At 38.2% G+C, this 24543-nt stretch overlaps 1 protein-coding gene across 1 annotated transcript in view; it reads right to left on the bottom strand.

Annotated features, from left to right (window-relative positions):
- LOC126335913 (Down syndrome cell adhesion molecule-like protein Dscam2) overlaps positions 1 to 24543 on the bottom strand; it is a 217596-nt gene that overhangs the window by 113500 nt on the left and 79553 nt on the right. Inside the window, exons 9-10 of the mRNA XM_049999387.1 lie at positions 19024 to 19262; positions 2696 to 2933 (exon numbers count right to left, since the gene is read on the bottom strand). Coding sequence (XP_049855344.1) covers positions 2696 to 2933; positions 19024 to 19262 — 477 coding nt within the window. The remainder of the gene's footprint in view (positions 1 to 2695; positions 2934 to 19023; positions 19263 to 24543) is intronic.

Below are 24543 nucleotides of genomic sequence, written 5' to 3'. Positions count from 1 at the left end.
TCAAGTCCACATTGCCTTAAAGCCGAAGGTGAATTTGATATTATGGAAAACATGCTTGATTCCATTGGCCATTAAGGATGAGGTTAAGATTGAACTAGATAGGCTAGAACAATAATACATTTTATCTCCCATTTCGTGTAGAGTCCATGGGCTTTGTTATTAGTGGTGGTCAGGAAATCCGGAGGCTTTCTCCACTTGTGTGAAGACTTGAGGCAAACCATTAATGCTTGAGTGGGCACTGATTCTTATCCATTGCCTCATCCAAATGAACTGTTTTTTTGAACTTTTAGAAGGTAAACAACATTGAGATAATGGAGGCATATTTTCTGTTGCCTCATCACAATGAATCAGTAAGAAATTAGTCTCCAGTTTGGACTGTATAAATATGATAAATTTTTGGAGTAACTAGAATCCCCACCATATTCCAGAGGTTTCTTGTACAAACTACAAGACACTCTGTGTCTGGTTTTCATGGTCCTAGCTCAGAAAGAGCTTAAATGTAACATTTCCAAGTGCACTTTCTTTCAATGAGCAGTCATTTATTTAGGTTATATACTCAGTGAAGACTGCCGTCAGCCCATCATAGAATACACTCAGAACATGCCTGTGGTTAAATCCAATAAGAACATTCAAGTATTTCTAGAAAAAGTGGATTATTATGTGTGATTTATTCAACACACAGCTTCCACAGCCCACCTGTTAAATAAACTTTCTTTTTCAGTGGTCCATAGAGTGCCATTGGGCTTTCCAGACATTAAAATCAGCCCTCCAATCAGCAATCTATTTCATGACTTACCAACTCCATCTGCCACTGGTATTGGTAACATATGTTTCCCAGCAAGGTGTCGGGACTGTTATCTCTCAGTTTGATGATGGTACAGTGAGACCAACCATGTTTATGTTAAAGAGCCTTAATTCTCCACAGGTACATTATTCTCATATTGCAAAGAAAGTACTGGGTATCATCTTTGGTGTCCATAAATTTCACTTACGTGATCATAAACTACTCGTGTCACTTTCTGTCTGAAACTGAAGTTCAGTTTGCCAGTTTGTATGGTGCATGACAGCTGTCAATGGGGGCTCTATTTGACAAATTCCTATATTCAGTTAACTTAGACACTTCCAGCTCAGGATTGACAACAACCTAGAGCAACTACTTGATGAGTTCCCTACAATTTCCTAGATATTGTTTCAGTGTTTAGGTGTCACCCACTTCTTTAACAGGTACTGCAATATATCTCATCAGATTGGCCTTCCAAGATCTCCAGTGCAGATCCAATGTGTCTTACCCTGATTCTTTCATCAGCAAAGCTGAATGGGTTCTTCACTACAGCCTGTTCAATAATATATCTTCAAACAAGACACGGGCTATTATTTTGTAGTTAGTTTATATTGAGTGCCACATTACAACTATAGTTCTAAATTTGTAATTATCTTATTTGTGGGTTGTTGATCTCGTCTCCATGGAGTATGCTGCTGGTCCCAAGTCATTGGCCTTGCACCAGGAAATAGTGAATGGTCAGAGAGTTGTTAGTCAGTTAATTTTTAAGGTTATTCCAATAAATGGTTTTTCCGAGCTTTGAAATAGATATATTCTTCAGCATTTCCACACTCATCACCAATAACATATAACACTTCAGCCTTCAGCAGTTCCAAAAAATAATATCAAGTCCCTTTGCAAACACTCTGTTGCCAAGAGCTCTATTCCCTGATGTTCCTTCCAGAAGATAATGACTGTTGTTGGGTGGTGATAACATTCTCCCTCCAACGTCTTGTCCTTCCGCTCATGCAGCAGTTCGATTGGGGAATTCTCAGATGAAGTACCTGGCATGCCACTAAATCTGCTGGCCTTTAGGGACAATTAGGTTTTAGATTGTTCAGCAATGTACTGTTTGCCAGGCGCACTAACCAGACCCACCGGAGTAACAGAGTATAGAACACTGTTCACTAAATAGAGGAGGTGCTGAGCTGCATATATAAAAGCTACTTTTCAGTAAAATCTTATGTCTTCCGTTTCAAGCTCATAAAAACCACACACACACACACACGCATGTGTGCACTCTTCTCCCCCCTCGTTGTGTTTGGTAGGAATTGCTCTAGCACTACATAAAAAAGTTACATGAAAATTTGCTGACTGAGGTTGTAAAGTACAATGTCAATAATTATGTAGTGGATGTAATTTTCTCCACAGAAACTAAAACGATATTTAACCCACTGTAGTTTTCATTGCAGTAAGTCAATTAATGTTTTCTCAAATTCTCCTCTTGCTCTTGCTGCAATAGTACAGTTTCTAATGTTCAAGCATCAATAAAATTACACACAATTACAGTATTTGTACACAAATATCTGAATTATACATCATACCTTTAACTTTTTGTACTTTAGTTCAAATAACAACAAATTTAACAGCTTAAGGATGTCGTACCATGCCTCCATCCTTGCTACCTTTCCCTGTTGCTTCATAACCTGGGTTGTGAGTAACTAAATCCACTTTCCCTTCTTCCCTTTCTTTCCCCTCTCTCCTCCCTGATGAAGGAACATTTATTCCGAAAGCTAGGAGCTTAAATTTTCGGTTGTTTTTTGTGTTTCTATCGGCTGTACTGAGCTGAGGTAAGTACTGGCCAGCCCCTCTATCTCTTTGTTAGTAATTGTTTTAAAACTAATTATTATGTGGGAAGATAATTTGAACCCTTACCATCTTCATCAGTTGACACAATGATGCTATGACTGTGTGGTCCAGTTCCTGCTCTGTTATAAGCTTGTACCGTGATGCTGTATTCTGTGAATTTGAGCAAATTTGTGAGTTTTGTATGTAGGTCCATCCCTGGAATTACTTCAAATGTCTTGTAATGCATTGATTCTGTTGAGTTTCTCACACAGTAACCTATGTAATATCCAATAATTTCTCCATTGTGAAGGTGAGGTTCTGGTGGCTGAAATTAAGAATAGTACAACCTCTTATAATCTAGAAAGTGTGCTTATGATCTCACCAAAAGTTAAGCTTCAAAAGACAATTAGAACTCAGTGAACAATTATAATACTTCATTTGTTGCTGAATTTTTTTATTTGTTCTCAAACTTACTCTAAGGAGCACTACATGTGAGCAGATTGTGGTACAACAATTTAATAACTGTTATTATCAATAGTGTGAGATAATGAGAGCTGAACAAAAGTTTTGTTAAGTAAGGACACAGACAGTAATAAATATTACTGATTCAGCAAGCTAATAAGCAGGGAGAAAAATCACACAAAATTATCCTTGTTCAACAATCATTTGCAAATGCAGTAAAACATGGACAAAATTTTAACTTGGTCTAATGAATAGCATCTCCCTTCACATCTGAATAAATGCAACAGCATCTACAAAAGAAAATAAAGATTCAGTTACAAGGTTAGTGGTGATCTTCTGGAGCCAATCACAACCAGTAAATACAATCTAGATGGAAAAAAAGAAAACAAAGAACGATATGCCATGTTGGAATTACCTGAATGGGTTGGAAATTGATAGATGTGATGTACATGAACTGACAAACAAATGATTGCAATTACAGAAAAATTGGTTTATTTGTTCAAGAGAAAGAGCTTGACAAATTGAGCAAGTCAGTAGTGCATTGGTCCACTTCTTGAGGGATATCATACCAAATTCTATCCAAGTGGCCCGTTAGATCATCAAAATCGTGAAGGGGTTGGAGGGTCCGCCCATAATGCTACAAAAATTCTCAAATGGGGAGGAATCCAGCGACCTTCCTGGCCAAGGCAGCACATGGCAAGCATGAAGGCAAGTAGTAAAAACTCTTGATGTGTGCAGATGGACATTATCTTGCTGAAATATAAGCACAGGATGGCTTGGCAAGAAGGGCAACAAAATGGAACATAGAATATCATTGACACACTTGGAGCTGTAAGGGTGCCATGGATGTGTACCAAATGGGGCCTGCTTTGAAAAGAAACAGTGTCGTAGAACATCACTACTGGTTGTCGGACTGTATGGTGGGTGACAGCCACAATGGTATCCCACAGCTTATCAAGGCATCTCTAGACACATTTTCAGCCTACTATCTCATTGAATGGAGCAGAAGTATCTTCAGTGGTGAGTCCCACTTTGAACTCAGCCCTGACGAGTAGCGAAGACATGTCTGGACATGGCCCAATCAGTAGTGGGATACCAATCTGACTGTCGCTCACTACATGGCTACACAACTGAGAGTGATGGTCTAGGATGCCATTTCCTTTTGTAACAGGACCCCTTTGGTAGTCATCCACAGTACCCTTACAGCACAGTGGGGTGTCAACAGTGTTCTGTGCCCTGTTTTGCTGCCAATCAGGCATGCCGTCCTGGGCTTATATTTCAGTGAGATAATGCCCAACCACACATGGAAATATTTTCTGCTGCTTTCTTCATGCTCGCCAAACCCTACCTTGACCAACCAGGTCACCAGGTATCTCGCCACCTGAGAATGTTTGGAGCATTATGGGCAGGGCCCTCCAATCAGCCTAAGATTTCACTGCTCCAAAGTGCTAATTGGACAGAGATTGTCTCAGTATTTCTCCAGAGGACAGCCAGCAACTCTTATCAGTCAGTGCCAAGTGAAATACCTCCTTTCATAAGAACCGGAGATGGTCCAATGTGTTATTAGCCTTTTCAATTTTTGATTCTTTTTCCCTTGAATAAATCATCCAATTTTTCTGAAACTTTAATCATTTGCTTGTCTGTACATGTATATCACATCTATCAATTTCTTTTCAGTTTGGATAGTTCTGTAATTCCTTTGTGGTACATCCTTTTTTTCCCTTAAGAGTGTATGTAAGGTCAATACTAAGCAGTGATACGGAATGGGAGGAATATGTTAAATCTATAGTAGGAAAGGTGATTGAAAGGTTTAAGTTTATTGGAAGGGTTCTGGGAAAGCGCAATAAATGTGTTAAGTAAGCAATCTGCATACATCACTCTAGCATGAACTGACTATAGCACTATCAGAGTCTTCCAACATAGCTGATCCAGAGGCTATTTAGATTGTAGATGGACTTAATGAAAATTATTTTAGTGGGGTATTGTGTGTTTCCTTATTAAATTTTTAAGCTTATTAATTTTGCATTAAAAGGTTTTCGAATTCTAGAGTACTGCTCCAGATTAGGGGGCCTCTACCAAATAGACATGATAGCAGACGTGAAACCAATTCACAGGCAAATTTATAGGCTCATAACAGCTTTGTATAGCCCATATGAATGTGGAACAGTCTTAAATAGGAATATCTCTAAGAAAGATGACTTTGTTCTAGCAAAAACCTGTTGAAAAAAATTAGGGAAGCAGTTTTGGATGAAGACAGTGTAACAGTGCTGCTGCATCCAACGTATATCTCATGTAGGATTCATGAAAATAGAGTAAGGAACTTTAATATGTGCACAGAGACATACACAGTTTTTTAATCACATGCTCAATAAACAAATGGTATGGGACAGGAAACAACTAACACTGGTATGAAAAACCCACGACATTCTCTTTGCAGTGGCCTTTGGAATATACATGTCAGTGTATATATGATCTCCTCAGTTCTAAGATTTCTAATTAGAATTTGTGTCAAGATGGTTTGCAGTCAGAAACACAGGTCCATCTTACAAACTTACTATGTCGATCTGTCAACAGTTGTTTAATAGATCAGAAATAATGATGAACATTGTAATGAAATGTGTACTGATTTGGCATAGAGACAAAAAAGCATTGTGCATCTGAATCTTCTCCCTGAAGTTCAGCCAACGGGAATAAAAAGGACAATAATGTGGAAGCCACTGTAGAGCTCACAGGAGGGTATTATGTAGACTACTATTATTAATCATTTCCTTTTCAGCAGGGGCTGAGGGGAAAATGAGTGTTCATACACCTCTCTGTGAGCCCTAATTTTCCTTGTTTTGTCCTAATGGCCCTTAAGTCAGAAGAATATAGAAGTCACTAGAGTCACTCTACAGTCTAGCATAAACATTGGTTCTCTAAACTTCCTCAACAGCATTTCACAAAAATATCAAAAATATCATCCTCTTTTCTACCTCCTCTGTAAGGTCACTGAATATTCATGTATTAATCAAATTGACTGTTACTGTATTTAGGAGTGCAAAACAGATCTAGCAGCACATCATAGACACAATACATCACCATTAGATTTTAATTTAACATTCTTTCATTACTTTCAACTTTTTTCAATTGTTAAATTCTGCACTAAGTAAAATACTACCTGGCAACTTCTTGTTTCATAATTTTTCCCTCTAGTTCATGTTATCCTACTACTTTTCATTTTCTTTGTTTTCTCAATATCAAATTCCAGTTTCTTCTCTCTTATTGTACCAAACTATGTCTGTTATTTCGTGATTCATATTTTGTAATCTATTCATCTTCACTGTGAAGTTTGTGGTCATGTACATGAGAGGTAGTTACATAATTTTACTCACCCACATGAAAAAATACACTTATGTAATTAAGCTTTTTGTGTGTTTGCTGATACATGTCAGCAGTCCTGGCACACACTGAAATGCCTGTCACTGTAGGCCCTACTGAAGCACACCAATAAAAGAGTTGAAACAAAACAGCACAGCCTGTTGATAAAATGGCATATCATATGGTAAATTGTTCTTTGGAGGTGAAATAAACAAGATTCAGCAAATTCTGTTATTCTCAGTGACTATTTCGTTAGTAAATTGAATAGAAAATTGAAGGCCTACTGTGAGAAAGAAAAAATCACTTTCAGAATTCTCCTCCTTGGTAATGTTTCCACCTACCCACTTTTCATTATTGATTCAAATAAAAACATTGGAGTCCTGCTTCTGCCACTAAATACTACATCTATCCTGCAGCACATAGCATGGTAGTTATTTCTATATTCAAGGCATACTATCTGCATAAAACATACTCCATTCTCATAAAAGAATGTGATTCAGATAACAAACTTACCATCAAGAATTTCTGGTGACAATTTAATATTCAGATAGTGGTTGATGTTATGTAGCTCCTAAAAGTGTGAATGGTTTAGGGAGAAAACTGATGCTGTGTCAGTGCTAGAAGATGAAATGAAATCTTCATTTCAATGAGATAAATTGTGGACATTCCATGCCAAATTGGATTCACTAATGTTGATGAAGAGGATGTTTGTCACCTAAGCTCTCATTCCGAGGATCTGAGCAATGAAGATTTGCATGTAAAGAAATTTGTAATGGCAAATGAACTGACTATAGCATCGTCAGATTCTTCCGATGATCCGGAGGCTATTTAATTTGTAGATGGAAAATTATTTTAGGGTATTACTGTGTTTTTCAGTGTTAAATTTATTAATCTTACATTAAAAAGCATTTCAGAAAGACAATAATGGTTATTTTCGTTAAAAATATTAAGAAACTCTGCAATTTTAAACTTAATATATCAGTAAATGAAGACCTAACTCCATATCTTACATAAAAAATTACTCTCAGAATTTGGTATGCATAGTGATTCTGCCAAACATATCTTATACCGATACAATGAGATTTATCTGTATCTGAAAACAAACAGAAATTAATTATGCACTTTTATATTTTTTTGAGGTGATAATTAAAACTTTATGACCACCACTTGCAGTTGTACCGGTACAACTGTGGTGAGTCAGGAGCTTTGTATCTATCTTGTCTATGACAGTGAGTTCACTATTCTGTTCATAATAGTTCACTTACATTCCTTTTTTCTGTTAATTACTAGAACTATTTCTACATTACCCCTCTTTGATTTTGTGTTGATAAGCTTGGACTCATGTAAAGAGAAATCCTTTTCTTACTTCCATCACACTTCATTAATTTCCACAGTACCTACCCTTGACCCCTCTACGTCTTTTCACAAGTTCATTTACATATTACAGAGTAAGGTTACACAATTGTAAGATATTGACATGTATTTGGAAAATTAGCAACTCAAATCCTTGTACAGTCATCTAGATTTAGGTTTTCTTTGATTTCCCTAAATCTCTTAAGGGCAGAATGTTCCATTTGGAAGTGTATTACTGATTTTCTTCAACATTTTTTCCCAATTTGAAATTGTGCTGCTCTTTAATGATCTCACTGCTGACTGGACATTAAACTCTAATCTTTCTTCTTTCCAGCTGACCAACACCAGTAAGGGATGGAAAACATGTATATTTTATTTTATTTTTTCTTATGACAAAATCCTCCTGAGTAGTCCCTGCCTGGAGATCCAAAGGAGAGAGTATTTCACTTCTGTAATATATTATTCAAGATAATGTCACCATGAGGTGGAACTCCATGTCTTCATGGAGTAAAATGACTGTAGTTTTCTCTTTCTTTCTGTTGTGCAACAGTACCAGTGTAGCAAGACCATCTTAGCTTAATGTTACAAGGCCATACTGGTCAATCATCTAGACTCTTACCCCTCTAGCTACTGAAAAGGTTGCTATTCGTGTTCAAGAATCATGTTTTAGTCTGGGTTCTCAATAGGTGACATGGTATCTCCCCATATTTCAGATGTCTGTATCACTGCGGCACGTGAAGTTCAGTTAGGAATGAGCATAAAGTCAGTGAAGTAAATTATTATGTATTGTAGTGTCACATATCACTTTGGTAAAGTGATGTGTTGCACAGCATCTAACAAGATGATGAATGATAGACATCACCATCAAAGTTTCATTTAAGTCATGAGCTACTATAATATGCTGTTCAAAGATTGTTTCCTTACGTGCAGAAATTCTGGAGTGGATGGATGTGGAATATCTGCAGGCTCAGACAATGATGGCAATCTCACAACATTTCATGATATCTGCTATATGGGAAATTTATTCTCTGTCATTGGGTTCTGAGTTGGAGACATGGTTGTGACAGTTGCAGTGACATCACAAAGACAAGAAAGAAGCTGTTCAGTTTTTGAAATTTTTCATAATGGTGCATTTGTGGTGTTCCAAGTTACAAAAATTTATTACAAGATCATTGTAAAAGGAAGTTATTTCTGAGAAGTGTCACATTTATTTAAAGACTTGGATATTGTACTCTTGACATCCAGTGATAACTACAACTTTGAGAAATGAAATCTGATGATATTGGAGAGTGTGAAAAAGTAATCAAGTGAGCAAATTGATGACAGTAGCTCCCATCCAATCTTTAGGTCACCACTCAATAACATATGGTACATCACACTATTAATGCATTACAACAATTCTTAAGGAGTTATGAGGCCTTATTCCAATATATATGATACTGAACATCACAATCTGATTAAAAAAATATGAAGAATATAAGGGAGCAATAAATCATCAATAGAGAGAAGAACCAGGAACAAAAAATTTACTAAATGAAAATAGAAGAATAGAAAATAAAATGAGAGAGGCTAAAAATATTGAGTTATGAAGCTAATTCTCATGATCACTTTCTGTGACATCAAGAACTGATATTTATGAAAAGAGTTCCATAACATAAACAGCAAAACTTAATGGTGTTTTGTTGAAAAGTGACATTCTGATCCATTGGCTGCATACAAAATATAGTGTGACTCTTACATAGAAGGTAACAGCAAACAGCCACTTCTTACAATGCCATTTATATATTTAAATTGTGCCATTACCTGTTTCTAACTGACAGGTTCATCTTCAGATTGCTAGTTCACATTAAGTTACATTTTACATTAGCTTTCACTTTTTGTTTTCACAAGTGATGAAATTTCCTTGGGCTGGTGTGCTCTATAATCAAAAATCATCTTGTTTTGGTTGTAGGGTGCCACCACAACCAAAACACATCCAACCAGAACCCTCCCCCCCCCCCCCCCCCCCCCCCACCTAATCACCCACTGTAAAGATCCAGGAATTTCTTACGTCCTATTTGGACTCACCGTCCTTCCCCAGGACACATGCATTCAACAGACAGCTGCAACCTCAAGACCAACACTGATTTAATCATTCTCCCTGTGGATAAAGGCTCCACTACTGTCATAATAAATGACAAAGACTTCTTGGCAGAAGTTGTCAGCCAGCTGACTGATTTCTTCACCTATAAGTACTGCCATAGTGATTCTAAACCAGAAGACCAATCAACACAACCTTTCACTACTATACAAATTCTTTGTCTCATCCTAAGACCTCTCCTCTGATCCATCTCTCCTTCCCCCCTCACTTCAGTGACCCCCCTCCCCCCCACTAACACTCCCTCTACATGTTCCCAAAATCCAACAATACTGGATGCTTCATTGTCAATTTTTTATTTACATGCCTAGTTCCGTAGCACTAAATTGAAGAGCCAGTCTCCATGATCATGGAATGAGTCAATTGATGAAATCACATCAGAAAAAATTAATTAAAAAAATGATGTGAAACCTATGCAGTTGACAGTATCCTGATTATATGTTAGCATAATCAACAATATAACTCTGGAATTTGCTTAAACTTTTCCACTGACTTCCTGACAGAATAGAATGAGTGGTCCATGAAAAAATTCTTCAATTTAGACTTGAAACTGTAAATATTACTGCTAATATTTTTTAGCTCTTGTGGCGACTTATTGAAAATGGATTCAGTGGAATACTGTATACCTTTTTGCACCCTAGTCCAGGAGGTGTAACCCAAATGCAGAATGGATTTCCACCGAGTATTAACTGAGAGAAAGCTGCCAATTCTTGGGAATAAGTCCATATTGATAACAGCAAAAGACATTGAAGAAAACATATTTTGAGAGGCCAAAGTCAGACTTCCCAGATTCCTGAACAGGAGTTTACATAAGGTTTTGTGAAATTATACCACATATTGCTCAAACTGTCCATTTCTGGCCAAAAATGCTCTTTGTGGATGGGAAGAGTTACCCTAGAATATAACACTGTATGTCATAAGGAAAGGAGATTAATTTTTGTGTTGCACTAGTACTTACTGCAGAGTCTGAACTAACGGTATATAAAGCAACATTCAGTTTTTGATCATGGTCCTAAATATGGGTCTTCCATGAGAGCTTATCATCTATCTGAACACCAACTAATTTGGGTTGTTCACACTCACTAATCACATGGCCCATCTGTGTAATAAAAATGTCACTGTTACATGCTTTGTGTTAGTATAAACTGAGTCTTTCTGTCATTTAACTGTGATTTATTTTCTACAAGTCATGATCTTTCTAAAGTCTTGAACTACACTATTTGACACACTGCCTATGTTACACTCAACATCCTGCACTAAAAAGCTAGTGTCATCAGCAAACAGAAATATTTTAGAATCACTTGTCACATTAGATGGCATATCATTATACATGAAAAAGTATTAGTCTCAGCACTGACTCCTAAGCCACCTCCGCTTAACTGACCTCCAGTCAGATGCACATTATAGCCTTCCTCATTGTTGTGGAGACTGACATTTTGCTGTCTGTTCTTCAAATATCAAAATCATGAATTGTGAGTGACTCCTCTTATTCCATAATGGTCCAACTTGAGCAGTAATATTTTGTGATCAACGCAATCAAATGTATTAATTAAATCTAAGAAGATGCCTAATATTTGCAACTTCTTATTTAATTCATCCAGGGAGGAAAGAACATATAGCATTTTCTGTCATTAAACTACTTGTAAAACCAAACTGTATATCTGACAGCAAATTATACAAAATTACCGGAAAAACTACAAACATAGATTAGTACAGGGCTAACATCAGCAACACAGTGCTTTAGTATCCTGCTAGATATCCCATCAAATCCATGAGAACCTTTGTCTTCAGAAATTTAATTACTGACTCAATGTACCCCTTGTCAGTATCACAAAAGAGTATTTCAGATAGCAGTCTTGTGAAGCCATTGTCTTAGAAAGTCTTACCAATCAAGGTAGTGTGGTGGTTAGCACATTGACTCACATATGGGAGGACAACAGTTCATATCCCCATCCAGATTTAGGATTGCCATGATTTCTGTCAGTTGTATATGGCAGATTCTAGGATGGTCCCTTGGAAAGGGCATGGCTGATTCCTGTCCTATTCTTCCTTGATCTGAAGTTGTGCTTTGTCTCTGAGACATTAATCACTAACCTTCCTTTTTTTTTTGAAATTAAGTTTTTGTTTGATTCACCTGATATATGCAGAAAGTGATTGATAAATAATGAGCTCATTTATGATGTATCAATAACAAAAACATTTTTACTGTGTATTGACCCTGTGTTGTTGGCCAGACACTTCCTTCATGACTGACAATATTGTTAAATTTTGTCCTTGGTATCAGCTACCTTACTTGCACCACATACTTTTAGCAAGGACATTCTAATGGAAAGCAACTTTCAAGAAGCGTAAGAAATGTGTTGACAAAAGCATTACACAGGATTTTTATAAAGTTCCTTACCATTTCTGTCTTATATAAAAAATTGACCTTTTACAGGTAATATACAAGAATGTACACAGCAGAAGACAAACAGCTGTTGTTGCTGACACTATCCTGGACTACCAGTGCCACTTTCCCTGGAAAATGGATTGGCTGTGCTTTGTGAAGACCTTGGTCTCATTGCACACCTGTTTTGGCTCCAGTGGACTCTTTCATTTTGGGATTTACCAAGTCTGAGATGTATAAAGTGAAAATCAATTAACTTCAACAATTGATAACCAGTTTTAAACAAACAATGCCAGCTTTGTCGGCAAGGGTGTTTCAGGCAAGGCAGAAAGTATGGAACTTGATTACAGATCATCAGTTTCAAATGAACTAAATTTACCTCAAGAAATGTTTCAATGTATATTGGTGCAGTTGGCAGTCCTTAATGAAGTCTTCAAGTGGGAAATAGTAAATGACTTTTTAAATAGCCTGTATTTATTGTCTATGTTATTAGCACTATAAACAGTAAGTCACCCTTGTTCTTTAATGAGGTTTAAGTGAGTTTTCTATGGCTACCACCTCCTTTCACATACCAGTCTCCTTAATTTGTGGTCACTCTGGTCTCTTTCTTTAACTATTTCTAAATCATTTGTATTTGTATTTAATGTTTGTGTGTTTAGAATTAAAATTTGTGCATCATGATAGAAAGACCATTTACCCTTTTACCAGTGCAATGCCCCTCCAATAATTAATAATGAACAAAAATGTTATCTGTGATGTGCTGCTGTTCCCCTGCATTCTGGCTGGAAAGAATGCAGTCTGTATCAAATGATAGGATTTTACTAATTTCCTAACACCTTTTTCCTCTTACAGTCACTTATAAAACTAATATCAGAGTCACAATTAACAATTAATTTCCATAAACTGAACCAAGAAATCTCTTTAGCTTGAAAGGAAATGTTCTGAAATCAGAGTTAGGGGACCTATAGATAATTAAAATTAAAAGTTTAGTTTCACCAAATTCGACGGCTTCTGCAGAAAATTCAATGACTTAATCAATGCAGTGCCTTGATATATCAATAGGTTCAAATGGTGTAGTATTTTTGACAGACATGTTCTCTCCCCTGCTTCACAAAGAGCTCCCTGTAAAATAGCCAACTAACTTGTATCCCAGTACAGAAAGCCTGTGAAATGTTACACTGTTTAAATGGCACTCTGATATAACAGTAATATCAGAGCCAACATGTGAAAGCAATTCACTAACTTTGTCTGTCATACCTCACACGTTTTAGTGAAATATGCTAATTTCTTCATCATTTTGATATCTGATATTTTTGAAGGTAGTTCATTTGTTAGAGAGACTTTCCTTGAACAGGGATACCTATCAGATGGCATGAATCAAAGCTAGGTGCAGCTCTAATACCAATTACTACAGGAATTTTCCGATATGTGATCTCCCTCACTATCACATATTAGCTTTGCCAGTCTGCCCATTCCATATGTACTGAGTTGCAGGCCATTTCTAAAGAACCCCCATTCATCAATAGACACAACTGGCTCCACTGCAGTGTGAGCCATGGTGTTGAAAGAGCTGTACATGTGCACCTTCATGAGCAGCTATCTTTTCCAGGTCACAACTATATCGTATTCCCTGTTGCTACCTCAGTAGCTAGGAAGAGTGCTACCACTGAAAGAACCTTCTCTTGGTGACCAATACCTCCAACATATTGCCCGGGCCCAGCCTTTCATATATAAGATAAAAATAACTTCCTTTGCTGACTCTTGACCATCCCTAACCCAGTACCACCTCGATCCCTACTCATCACTGTTGATGCTGCCTCCACATGCACCAATATTCCCTAAGTCCACGGTCTTGCTGTTATCAAACACTAGGTCTCCCAAGGTCCTTCTGTCTCCAAACCCACAACCTCATTCCTTATATACATTAACAGTTACATTCTCACACATAAATACTTCTCCTCTGAGGTGAAGATACAGGGTGAGTCAGGAGGAAAGGTACATGCTTTGAGGGATGATACTAGTGGTGATTCTGAGCAAAAAACTCATAATAAACATATATGCCCTTTTCTTAACCATCTCTGGGTAAACCAATGAAAACAACTAGGAACAGGAAACATGTAGCATTGTCCTTACTAACTGTGTCAGCAAGCAGTTCACTTGCACATGGTGCAGTTGTTTATCTCAATTCTCAGTACGACAGTGCTTGTCATAGTGCATGATACTACAGTGTTGTTACATGAACAACGAATACAGTTTTGTGTAGTGAAAATGCCACGGATCTTCACACATGCAGAGTATGCTGACCTGGTGTTTGTCTACGGTTTGTCCAATGAGAATCCCAGAGCTGCTGTGCGAGAATACCAACAACGATTTCTGAATTGTAGAGTGCCAGATAGCAGGCTGTTTAGCAGGGTGTTTCATGGATTGTGTGAGCATGGTACACTTCCCAGCATAATTGTTGTCTCTGAATGTCTTGTACAACATTTTCTTAATGAAGTTGAGAACATTCTTCAAGTAACAGACTGCAACCCTACTACTAGATCTAGAAGAATTGCTGCCCCACTTGGTATTCCACAAACATGAGTGATACGCACAGTACACGAGCACGGTCTGTGTCCCTTTCATCAGCAGAGTGTACAACATATGCATGAAGGAGATGCTGCCACATGGCAAGAATTCTGTCAGTGGACCATTGTCAATGAGCGATTAATTCCACATGTTCCGTTCACTTATGAGTGAACATTTACATGCAATGGAATCAACATCTCACGCAATTCTCATCTATGGGCAAATGAAAATGTGCTCGCTTCTGTGGAAATCAATTTTCAATGACGTTTCTCAATCAACGTATGATGCGGTATTATTGATGAGCAACTCATCGGTCCAGTTATTTTAGATAACCATCTTACTGGGACACAGTATCTTGAGTTTCTTCAAAATGTGGTACTTTCAATGTGATGGAGCTCCTACACATTCCGTACGGCCAGTGACACAGTATCTCAACACAACGTATCCTGGTTGTTGGATTGGTCAATTTGGAGTCATTGCTTGGCCACTGCGGCCACCCAATTGTACCCCATTGGATTACTGTTTGTGGGGGTGGCTGAAGAGTCACACCTACAAGCACAGAGCAGACACAAGATAGGAACATCTCGCTCATATTTTACATGCTTGTGACCAGGTAAAGGATGCAAAACTGAGCTTTGATTGGTGACACAACACCTGTCTACAGGAGCAGTCCCCCCTCCCCAAACTCCTTGTCTGATTCAGTTTCATTCATGATATCTTCATGATCTGGACCAGGCCCAACACAGCCTAACCTCATTTCTCCACAAACTTACTAGCTTCTCTCCCATTTACTTAACATGGGGATCCTCAACCCAGCAGTCACCTCCATCTCACTGATCACTCCATTCATACTTCTGTCCATATCAAGCACACTAACCACCAACAGTAACTGCACTTTGACAAGTGTGCCGCCTTCCACAACAAAAAATTTGATCCCCCTTAGACTGGCCACCCATAGACAGCATATGAAAAGTGATGAGAATTTCTTTCCCCAGTATGCAGCAGGTCTCACAATGGCATTCACTGGTAGGCACTATTCCACAAATCCAGTGCTCAAACAGATTTCCCATGCGACATCCTCACCCCCCCCCCCCCTCCCCTCCCCATCACCCCACGAACCATGAACCTTGCCACTCGTTGGGAGACTTGTGTTCCTCAGTGATACATGTAGCCATACCTTAGGTGCACTCAGAACTGAAGGTATTCATTGAGAGGCCAGACAAATGTGTGGTTCCCAGAGAGAGGCAGCAGCCTTTTCAGTAGTTTCGGGGCAATAGTCTGGATGATTGACTGATGTGGCCTTATAACATCAACCAAAATGGTATTGCTTTGCGGGTGCGTGAATGGCTGGAAGTAAGGGGAAACCATAGCTATAATTTTTCCAGAGAGCAGACAGCTGTATTGTATGGTTAAATGATGATTGCATCCTCTTGGATAAAATATTCTGGAGGTAGAATAGTCCCCCATTGGATCTCCGGAACAGGACTTCTGGTCAGGTGGATGAGGGGTTACAAATACAAAATTAAATAGGGGTAATGCAGGAGTAGGATTAATAATGAATAAAAAATAGGAATTTGGATAAGCTATTATGAACAACATGGTGAATGCATTATTGTAGCCAAGACAGACATGAAGCCTACTACTACCACAGCAGTACAAGTTTATATGCCCACTAGCTCCACAGATGAGGAAGAGATTGAAGAAATGTATGATGAGATAAAATATATAGGAAGCATTGGTAGCTTTGAGGGATGAAATAGTAAAGGCAGCAGAGAATCAAGTAGTTAAGAATATGAGAGCTAGTGGAAATCCTCAGGTAATACTAGAGACATTGAATTTAATTGATGAAATGAGAAAATATAAAAATGCAGTAAATGAAGTAGGTGAAAGGGAATGCAAATGTCTAAAAAATGAGAATGACAGGAAGTGCAGAATGGCTAAGTAGGAATGGCAAGAGGAAAAATGTAAGAATGTAGTAGCATACATCACTAGGGATTAGATACACTATGTGATCAAAAGTATCTGGACATCTGACACAAATTAATCACAAGTTTGTGACACCCTCCAGTGGTAATGCTGGAATTCAGTATGGTGTTGGCCCACCCTTAGCTTTGATGACAGCTTCTGCTCTCGCAGGAATATGTTCAGTCAGGTGCTAGGAGGTTCCTTGGGGAATGGCAGCCCATTCTTCATGGAAGTCGGTGAGGCCATTAGGAACAGGTGCTCAATCATGTTGAAAGATGCAATCTCCATTCCTGAAATGCTCTTCAACAGTAGGAAGCAAGAAGGTATTTAAAACATCAGTGTAAGCCTGTGCTGTGATAGTGCCACACAAAACAACAAGGGGTGCAATGCCCCTCCATGAGAAACACAACCACACCATAACACCACCACCTCCAAATTTTACTGTTGGCACTACACACGCTGGCTGAGGAGGTTCACCGGGCATTCGCCATATCCACACCCTGCCATCGTATTGCCACATTGTGAGCCGTGATTTGTCATCCCACACAATGTTTTTCCACTGTTCAATCATCCAGTGTTTACACTCCTTACTCCAAATGAAGTGTTGTTTGGCATTCACTGGCATGATGTCTGGCTTATGAGCAGCCATTCAATCAAGAAATCCAAGTTTTCTCATCTCCCGCCTAACTGTCATAGTACTTGCAGTGGATCCTGTTGCAGTTTGGGATTCCTGTGTGATGGTCTGGATAGATGTCTGCCTATTACACCCTCTTCAACTGTCAGTGGTCTCAGTCAGTCAGCAGATGAGGTCGGCCTGTACGCTTTTGTGCCGTACATATCCCTTCACGTTTACACTTCACTATCACATCAGACACAATGGACCTAGGTATGCTTAGGAGTCTGGAAATCTCGAGTACAGACATATGACACAAGTGACACCCAATCACTTGACCAGGTTCCCAGGTTCGAAGTCCATGAGTTCTACGGAGTACACCATTCTGCTCTCTCATGATGTCTAATGACTAATGAGGTCGCTGATATGGAGTACCTGGCAGTAGGTGGCAGGAAATTGCACCTAAAATGATAAGCATATATTTTTGGAGGTGTCTGGATACTTTTGATCACATAGTGCAGATGTTACCTACAGGAAAATTAAAGACACCTTTGGAGAAAAGTAAATCACCATTATGAGCACCAAGAGCTCAGATGGAAAACCAGCAGGTAAAGCAGAAGGGTGGAAGGAGTATGTAGAGGCCCTCAGCCCAGTCCACCAGCTGAACCGCTGTCCTGGCACTGTGTGTTCAGACAGCACAATGTAGCTGCACAGGTGTGTGTGTGTGTGGGGGGGGGGGGGGGGGCGGGGGTCCTCTAGCTCATTAAATGATTCATCCAAAAACTAGCAAAGTTTTCATTCTTTTTTGTCTGCCCGTTGATGACTCAACACTTCATCTATTCAGTAAGTGGTCTTCTTACCATAAGCATTTACTCTGACATTAAAGTTTCCATATTTTCCTGATTATATTAAATCTTTATTAATGGGGTGAAGTTACAACCATACAGTCAGAATCCCAGGACGTATTTCAAGTGTCAAAATATTAAGGCATTTCACAATTTGACATAAAGTTCAGGCAACTACAGTGATTTTCTGTGATGAAGAAATAAAATACACTACTCTCAAATCCAGTGTTAGTTGCTCTGCCCAGTGTGAAACAGCTACGTAAAATGCTGAAATATTCACTCTCATACTAATATCAAGAGGTGTGTGTGTGTGTGTGTGTGTGTGTGTGTGTGTGTGTGTGTGTGTGTGTGTATGTGTGTGTGTGTGTGTGTGTGTGCAAACTTAATATGTGGATTACGAGATACGTAATGAAACTAGCCTTCTAAACAAATAGATAAGTATAGAAACAAAATGAATTGTGAGTAGATCAATCATAAATGCATCAGAAAACTGGAAAGTACTTGAGGAATATGAAAATCAATGTTAAGAAGTAAGTCAGCTGACTGAGTCTGCAAAAATTTTCTTTCCTACAAAATTTCCATTTATGTTTCTTTGAAACAGATTGTTAAATATTATTATAAATTATAATGTATATCAACCATTTGAAAATTTTAGTTTTTATCTCTGACTTAGGTTTTACAGACATATCAGAAGTACGTTACAATAGATAACTATAGATGGTATACTACCTTCCAACTGACATACAATATTTCAGAGTTAATGGCTCTAACTTTAACATCTCTTGGTGGTCCACTGGGAGCTTCTTCAGATGTAGTTACAGAAATTGATTCACTTGCATTGGAGACACCAACAGAATTTTCTGCAAGTACACGTATCTCATAGCTATGAGCTGGCTGCAATTCTGTGACTATAGCACTTGTCTGACTGCCATCTACTACCATATTATGGCTACTTCCTTGCCAGGAACCTAAAAACCAGTAAACATGTTTTTTTTTAATTTAAAATTCTCAGGATATCTGTTTTATGTAATGATGGAAGTAATAGTCACACTGTATATAAAATTGTACTTGTTATAACACATAAAAACAGTGATAAATTTATGAATTTAACCTCATGACATAAAAAGCAGTATTTATCATTGTGTGTATTATATTTTGTTCACATTGCAAAGCATACTTTATAGGTATCAAAATTTTGGATAAATAACTCTTGCATGTTTTCTATCAGTGATATAAAATGAAAAATAAAGCACGGAACTGGAAATATTATCTTATTTAATCCCTCTCTGCACTCATTAATAATTAAATAAGAAATTCATACCTAGCAGTGTGCAAAGTCTTTTTTTGCTCTAACAAATCTGCAGGATGTTGTGATATGCATATCACAAGACATAAAAGCAATGGGAAACTGTCCTGATCTATGGCTACTCAACTATCACCCACTGGTTGATCAGAGCTAAGGGTAAAGCATACACATCTCACTAAATATCATTCCAGAAATGTTAAATACACATAAATCCAGATTAGCATTGGTGAGTCATGCAAACCACTTCATCCCTGTGAAATGTCCGTATACAATGAAATTGCTGAACATTGTTAAATGTTGTTGTATTACAGCCCCAATATTGGTTATAACACAGTTCAAGACTAGTTTTTCAAGACTAACTGTGAAAATAATCTTCAGTAGAATAGAGCAGACATTTCTGTATGTTCACAGGCATGGATGATACCAGATGTATCAGTGTCATCCTTCTATCCTACGTAAACATCTCCTACACATTGATATATTTGTCACCTGTCTGAATGACCTCCTGTTGGTAAGTGAGAAGCATTGCCTTCATTGGTTTTCATTGTACTCATACACTGCTGTCAGCTCACATAAATGTGCCTCACAGCTGATCAGTTCAAACAATATTTTCAAAAAGCTCTTCACAAATTGTGAGGCTAAGGTCTTTTTGGTCCTGACTCATGAGCCGTGGGATGAACTTGGTGGCAACATTATGCATTCCAAGATGCTGTGTCAGGATTTCATGATATCGTCCAACTGAAATGTTACATTCTTCGGAGTGTCTCGGACAGTCAGTCTTTGACTGGCACACACAATTTCGTCAACATTCCTGATATGAGTGGCATCAGTCGACGTCTGAGGTAATCCTGAACAAGGGTCATTTTTAACTTCCATCTAGCCATTTTTAAACTGTATCAACCGAGCATAACATCAAGTATGGCTAAAGCACTCATCACTGTGTGCTTCCTGCATCATTTGGTGTGTCTATGTAAAGGTTTTCCTGAGTTTCACGCAAAATTTAACACAGAAGCATTCCTCCTCTTTCTGCCATTGCAGAATTTGCAAACTGTGCCACACAACATTCTGCTCAATACAGCATTGGACAATAACTAACAGGCATACAACAGTGAAACTTACAGCGGTTACCATTATTTTAACATAAAAATTATTTAATGGTTCTTGTAGGGTCTGCACATTTGGTTTCTGAAGGCAGTGTTTCTCCACAAATATGCCCATATGATAGTTTGTAAAGGGGGGGGGGGGGAGGGGAGAGGAGGATGGACCTGGAGGTATAGAGTGTTTTTTAACATTTTGAAAGATGAATGGCAACCTGCAAGTAGCCATAAAAAAAGGTCCAGTTTTGACCCTGTTAACACCTGCCTAATACCAGTTTTTAAACCATTTTCTTGAAAGATAAACACCTAAACACCTGACTACAATGTATCTCTCTTATCCCCTGAGAGTTTAGGGAGTGGAACAGATTGCAACCCCCCCCCCCCCCCCCCCACTCTACTTGCCCCTGCAAATGTGTCCCTTTGTTTCTGTGCCCACTGTAATCTCTGTGCTCTGTGAGGAGCAGAAAGCAGGTTTAAACGTGTAAGTATCTGGTTTCTATTCCTCAAAGCAAGGGAATGGCTCTGGATAGTGTGCCAGCTCACTTGTCAGTGTTGTCCAGTAGTTAGCCAACTTCTTAGTTAGATGTTCAGTTGATTTTAATTGAGACCTTTAATTATGATGGGGAACAAATGCTACATACTTTCTCAGTAATAAAAATGGCAACTGACCTTCTACATGATAATCTTTTATATTAATCCCATGTTTAACTCGATTGTGACTGTACACCATTCAGAAGATGCTGTTTTGTTGTGTACACACCCTGATTCTTTTCAAATATTGTATCTAAATTTGTGTTAGGTAGACAGAATGGAAACCAGTTACCAAAAAATCAGTGATGCCATAATATTTTAATTTCTCTAGAATACTGCGAATTGCATGATCAAATACTTTTGACAGATCACAGCAGACAGTTCTAATTTGATTACTCATAGGTGTAAATTACCTAAATCTATGGATTGTTTGATTGTATGTTTTTCGCAGACTCATAAGCGATAATATTTATACAATTAGTCTGTTGTTAGGTATTTGCACATTTACAGAAATATGAGGGGCACAGTGGAGTATGAATGAAGATCAGCATCATAAGTGGTTCTTTTTTTTTTAAAGAAAGGAAGATGCATCACTATATACTAAGACATACGTTCACCTGGAACCTGTGAGATGCTGGAAGTAAATAATGACACTGTGCAGCCATATTAGATGAGGTTGGTATTGATATGTAATTGACCTTAGTACTTCTGGAGCTACTAGATGTCATTCCAGCCCTCTGCAACTTTTGTGTTGCAGATGATATCAGATTTTTGAGATGGAAATGTCAAAAAGATGACTTAGTTTCTTATTTTTATCCAATAATGTCTTATGGCATTATATTCTGTGGTAACTTGTCATTGAAGAAAAAATGTCTGTTACACAAGATTGCACCATAAGGATAATAAGTGGTGTCCACTCCATAACCTCTTGTCGATAGCTCTGTGCACCATTGTGCGTACTGTTAATACAGTAATTTACTCCCTTATGAAGTCTAGTGTTAACAGCCAATCACAGTTTGAAAACGATAGTAAAATTCATGAATATAATACTGGAAGGACTAATGATGTATACCATCAACAGCTCAACATTAGTATGGCATAGAAAGGAGTAAAGTATTCAGTGTGTTGTGTGTGTGTGTGTGTGTGTGTGTGTGTGTGTGTGTGTGTGTGTGTGTCTGTGTGTGTGTGTGTGTGTGTGTGTGTGTGTGTAATAATCTGAATTGCCAGCATGTTACTATATTTTTCATTAAGAACATGGGCTATATTTCTAAAACTGACTCTTTACACATGATAGCAGGGGGTCATAACTTCGGTACTTGGAATATGAAAATAATTAAGACATCACTGGTGATGAAAGATGATTTTTCCGGTGTGAACTGAGAGCAAATGATCAATCAGTGCTCTAGAAAGATCTCCAGCTTGCCAAATGGAAGAAAAATAAATGTTTAAATCGAAACTGAAGTTAATGATAGTTTTTTCTCTTGATATTGAGAGTGTCACTATGATTAAGTGAGTGTATGTAGGTCAAACTATTACCCAGATACACTACAAATAAGTGCTAATCAAGCAGTGGGAAAGAGTAAGGAGAATACAGTTGCTTGGTTGGTTGATTTGGGGAAGGGGACCAAACAGGGAGGTCGTCGATCCCCAAAAGATTAAGGAATGATGAGGAAGAAAAGTCCATGTCCTTTCAAAGAAATCAGCCTGCCATTTGCCTTAAGTGATTTAGGGAAATAACTGAAAACCTAAACAAAGATGGCCAGATGGTGGGTTGAACTGTCATCCTCCAAAATGTGAGCTCAGGTGGTAATCACTGCACCACCTCACTCAATACTGAGGAACAGTAGATTAGATTTATTATAGAAAAAAACTCATGGGTTTTGCACCAGGGTAACATGTCATCTTACAGGTCCCTATCTGTCGAGCTGTTTTTAATTATCATAAGCATTCCAATGCTCCAGCATTCTCCCCATTCACCAGTTATTGCTCCATCTTATGTCTGTCTGTTCACAGAAGTGAAAATGCTCTGAAAGGAATGTATCATAAATTCAGTCTGTAAAATGGTAAAAGCAAAAATGATAGAGTTGTTGGACTGATGAGCCATAACACTGTTTTCAGCAAAAGAAGGCATGTATGCAACTCAGATACATAAGGCAGGAGAATATGTTGAATGAGGTAAAAGTTTGTTGTAACTCAATTGCAGCAAGTCACATTTCTTACACCAGTCAGATTACTGAACAGTCACACTTAAAGGGAACCCCTTGAGTGCAAGGTCACAGAAGACCAGTGATTTGTACAGCATTTGATGATATACACATTGCCTACCTCACCAGCACAATTTTGGTTGCTAATGGCAACAAGGGGTGTGACTGGAGTATCAATATTAAGCACAGCATGTGGCTACAGAGCATAGTTGAGCTGCTTAGTCTCCAAGTAACTAACTGGAGTGCTGCAGTACTAGTGATGTTGACACAAAGCAGAGCAATGGCAATGATAAACAAAGTAAACATTGTATTATATCTACAACAACAGTTTCAAAATTTAACATTTCACCAGAAAGCTGGACCAAGGAATTTTGCAAAGTGAGAAAGAGATAACAGGTGAAATATTAGTGTTTTTGCAAGATGAGTCAGTGGCATGTGTTGTGTTGTATATGCACAACTGTGCGGACAACGTACATCAGAAAGAAAGTGACATTGAAGCAAGTGGCAAGCCATGTAATTCGTCATCCTTTTTGGGAACGGAGCCACAAATCCCATCTCCAGTGAAATGTAGTAAAGGACAGTCACTGTACTAAACATAATTACTTCATGGAAGATCATTCACAGTATAGTAAAAAATCAGTTATGAACAGATTTTGAATAAGTCTGCAGCAACCTGACCATGTAGTGCATGTGGAAAACTATGGATATTCATGAGAGGACATGGCACGCTTGTTGCAAAAACAAACTGGTGTTTGCGCATTTCAAGGACGCTCGATACAATTTACAGGATGTGCATGATAGTGACCTACTATGTTACGCACATCAGACTGCACATACGTAGATAACAATGATTACAAGGGAAGCAGTGGATGGTTGCATAACTTCAGATAGTGCTTCAGAACTGAAAGACGTAAGATAATGAAATTTAAAAAAATCAGCTTGATGATGCACAGCAAACTGCAGATTCAGCTCAAGAATTTATTGATGAAATAAACAAACTTACCCATTATTCAGCAATGATTTCAGTTATTTTACTGAGTGAGGTGGCACAGTGGTTAGCACACTGGACTCGCATTCAAGAGGCTGACAGTTCAAACCCACATCCAGCTAT

This window comes from Schistocerca gregaria, chromosome 2, assembly GCF_023897955.1.
Source record: "Schistocerca gregaria isolate iqSchGreg1 chromosome 2, iqSchGreg1.2, whole genome shotgun sequence".
Lineage (NCBI taxonomy): Eukaryota > Metazoa > Arthropoda > Insecta > Orthoptera > Acrididae > Schistocerca > Schistocerca gregaria.
The sequence above is the reverse complement of the archived record's forward strand: the minus strand, read 5'-3'. Positions and strand labels throughout refer to the sequence as shown.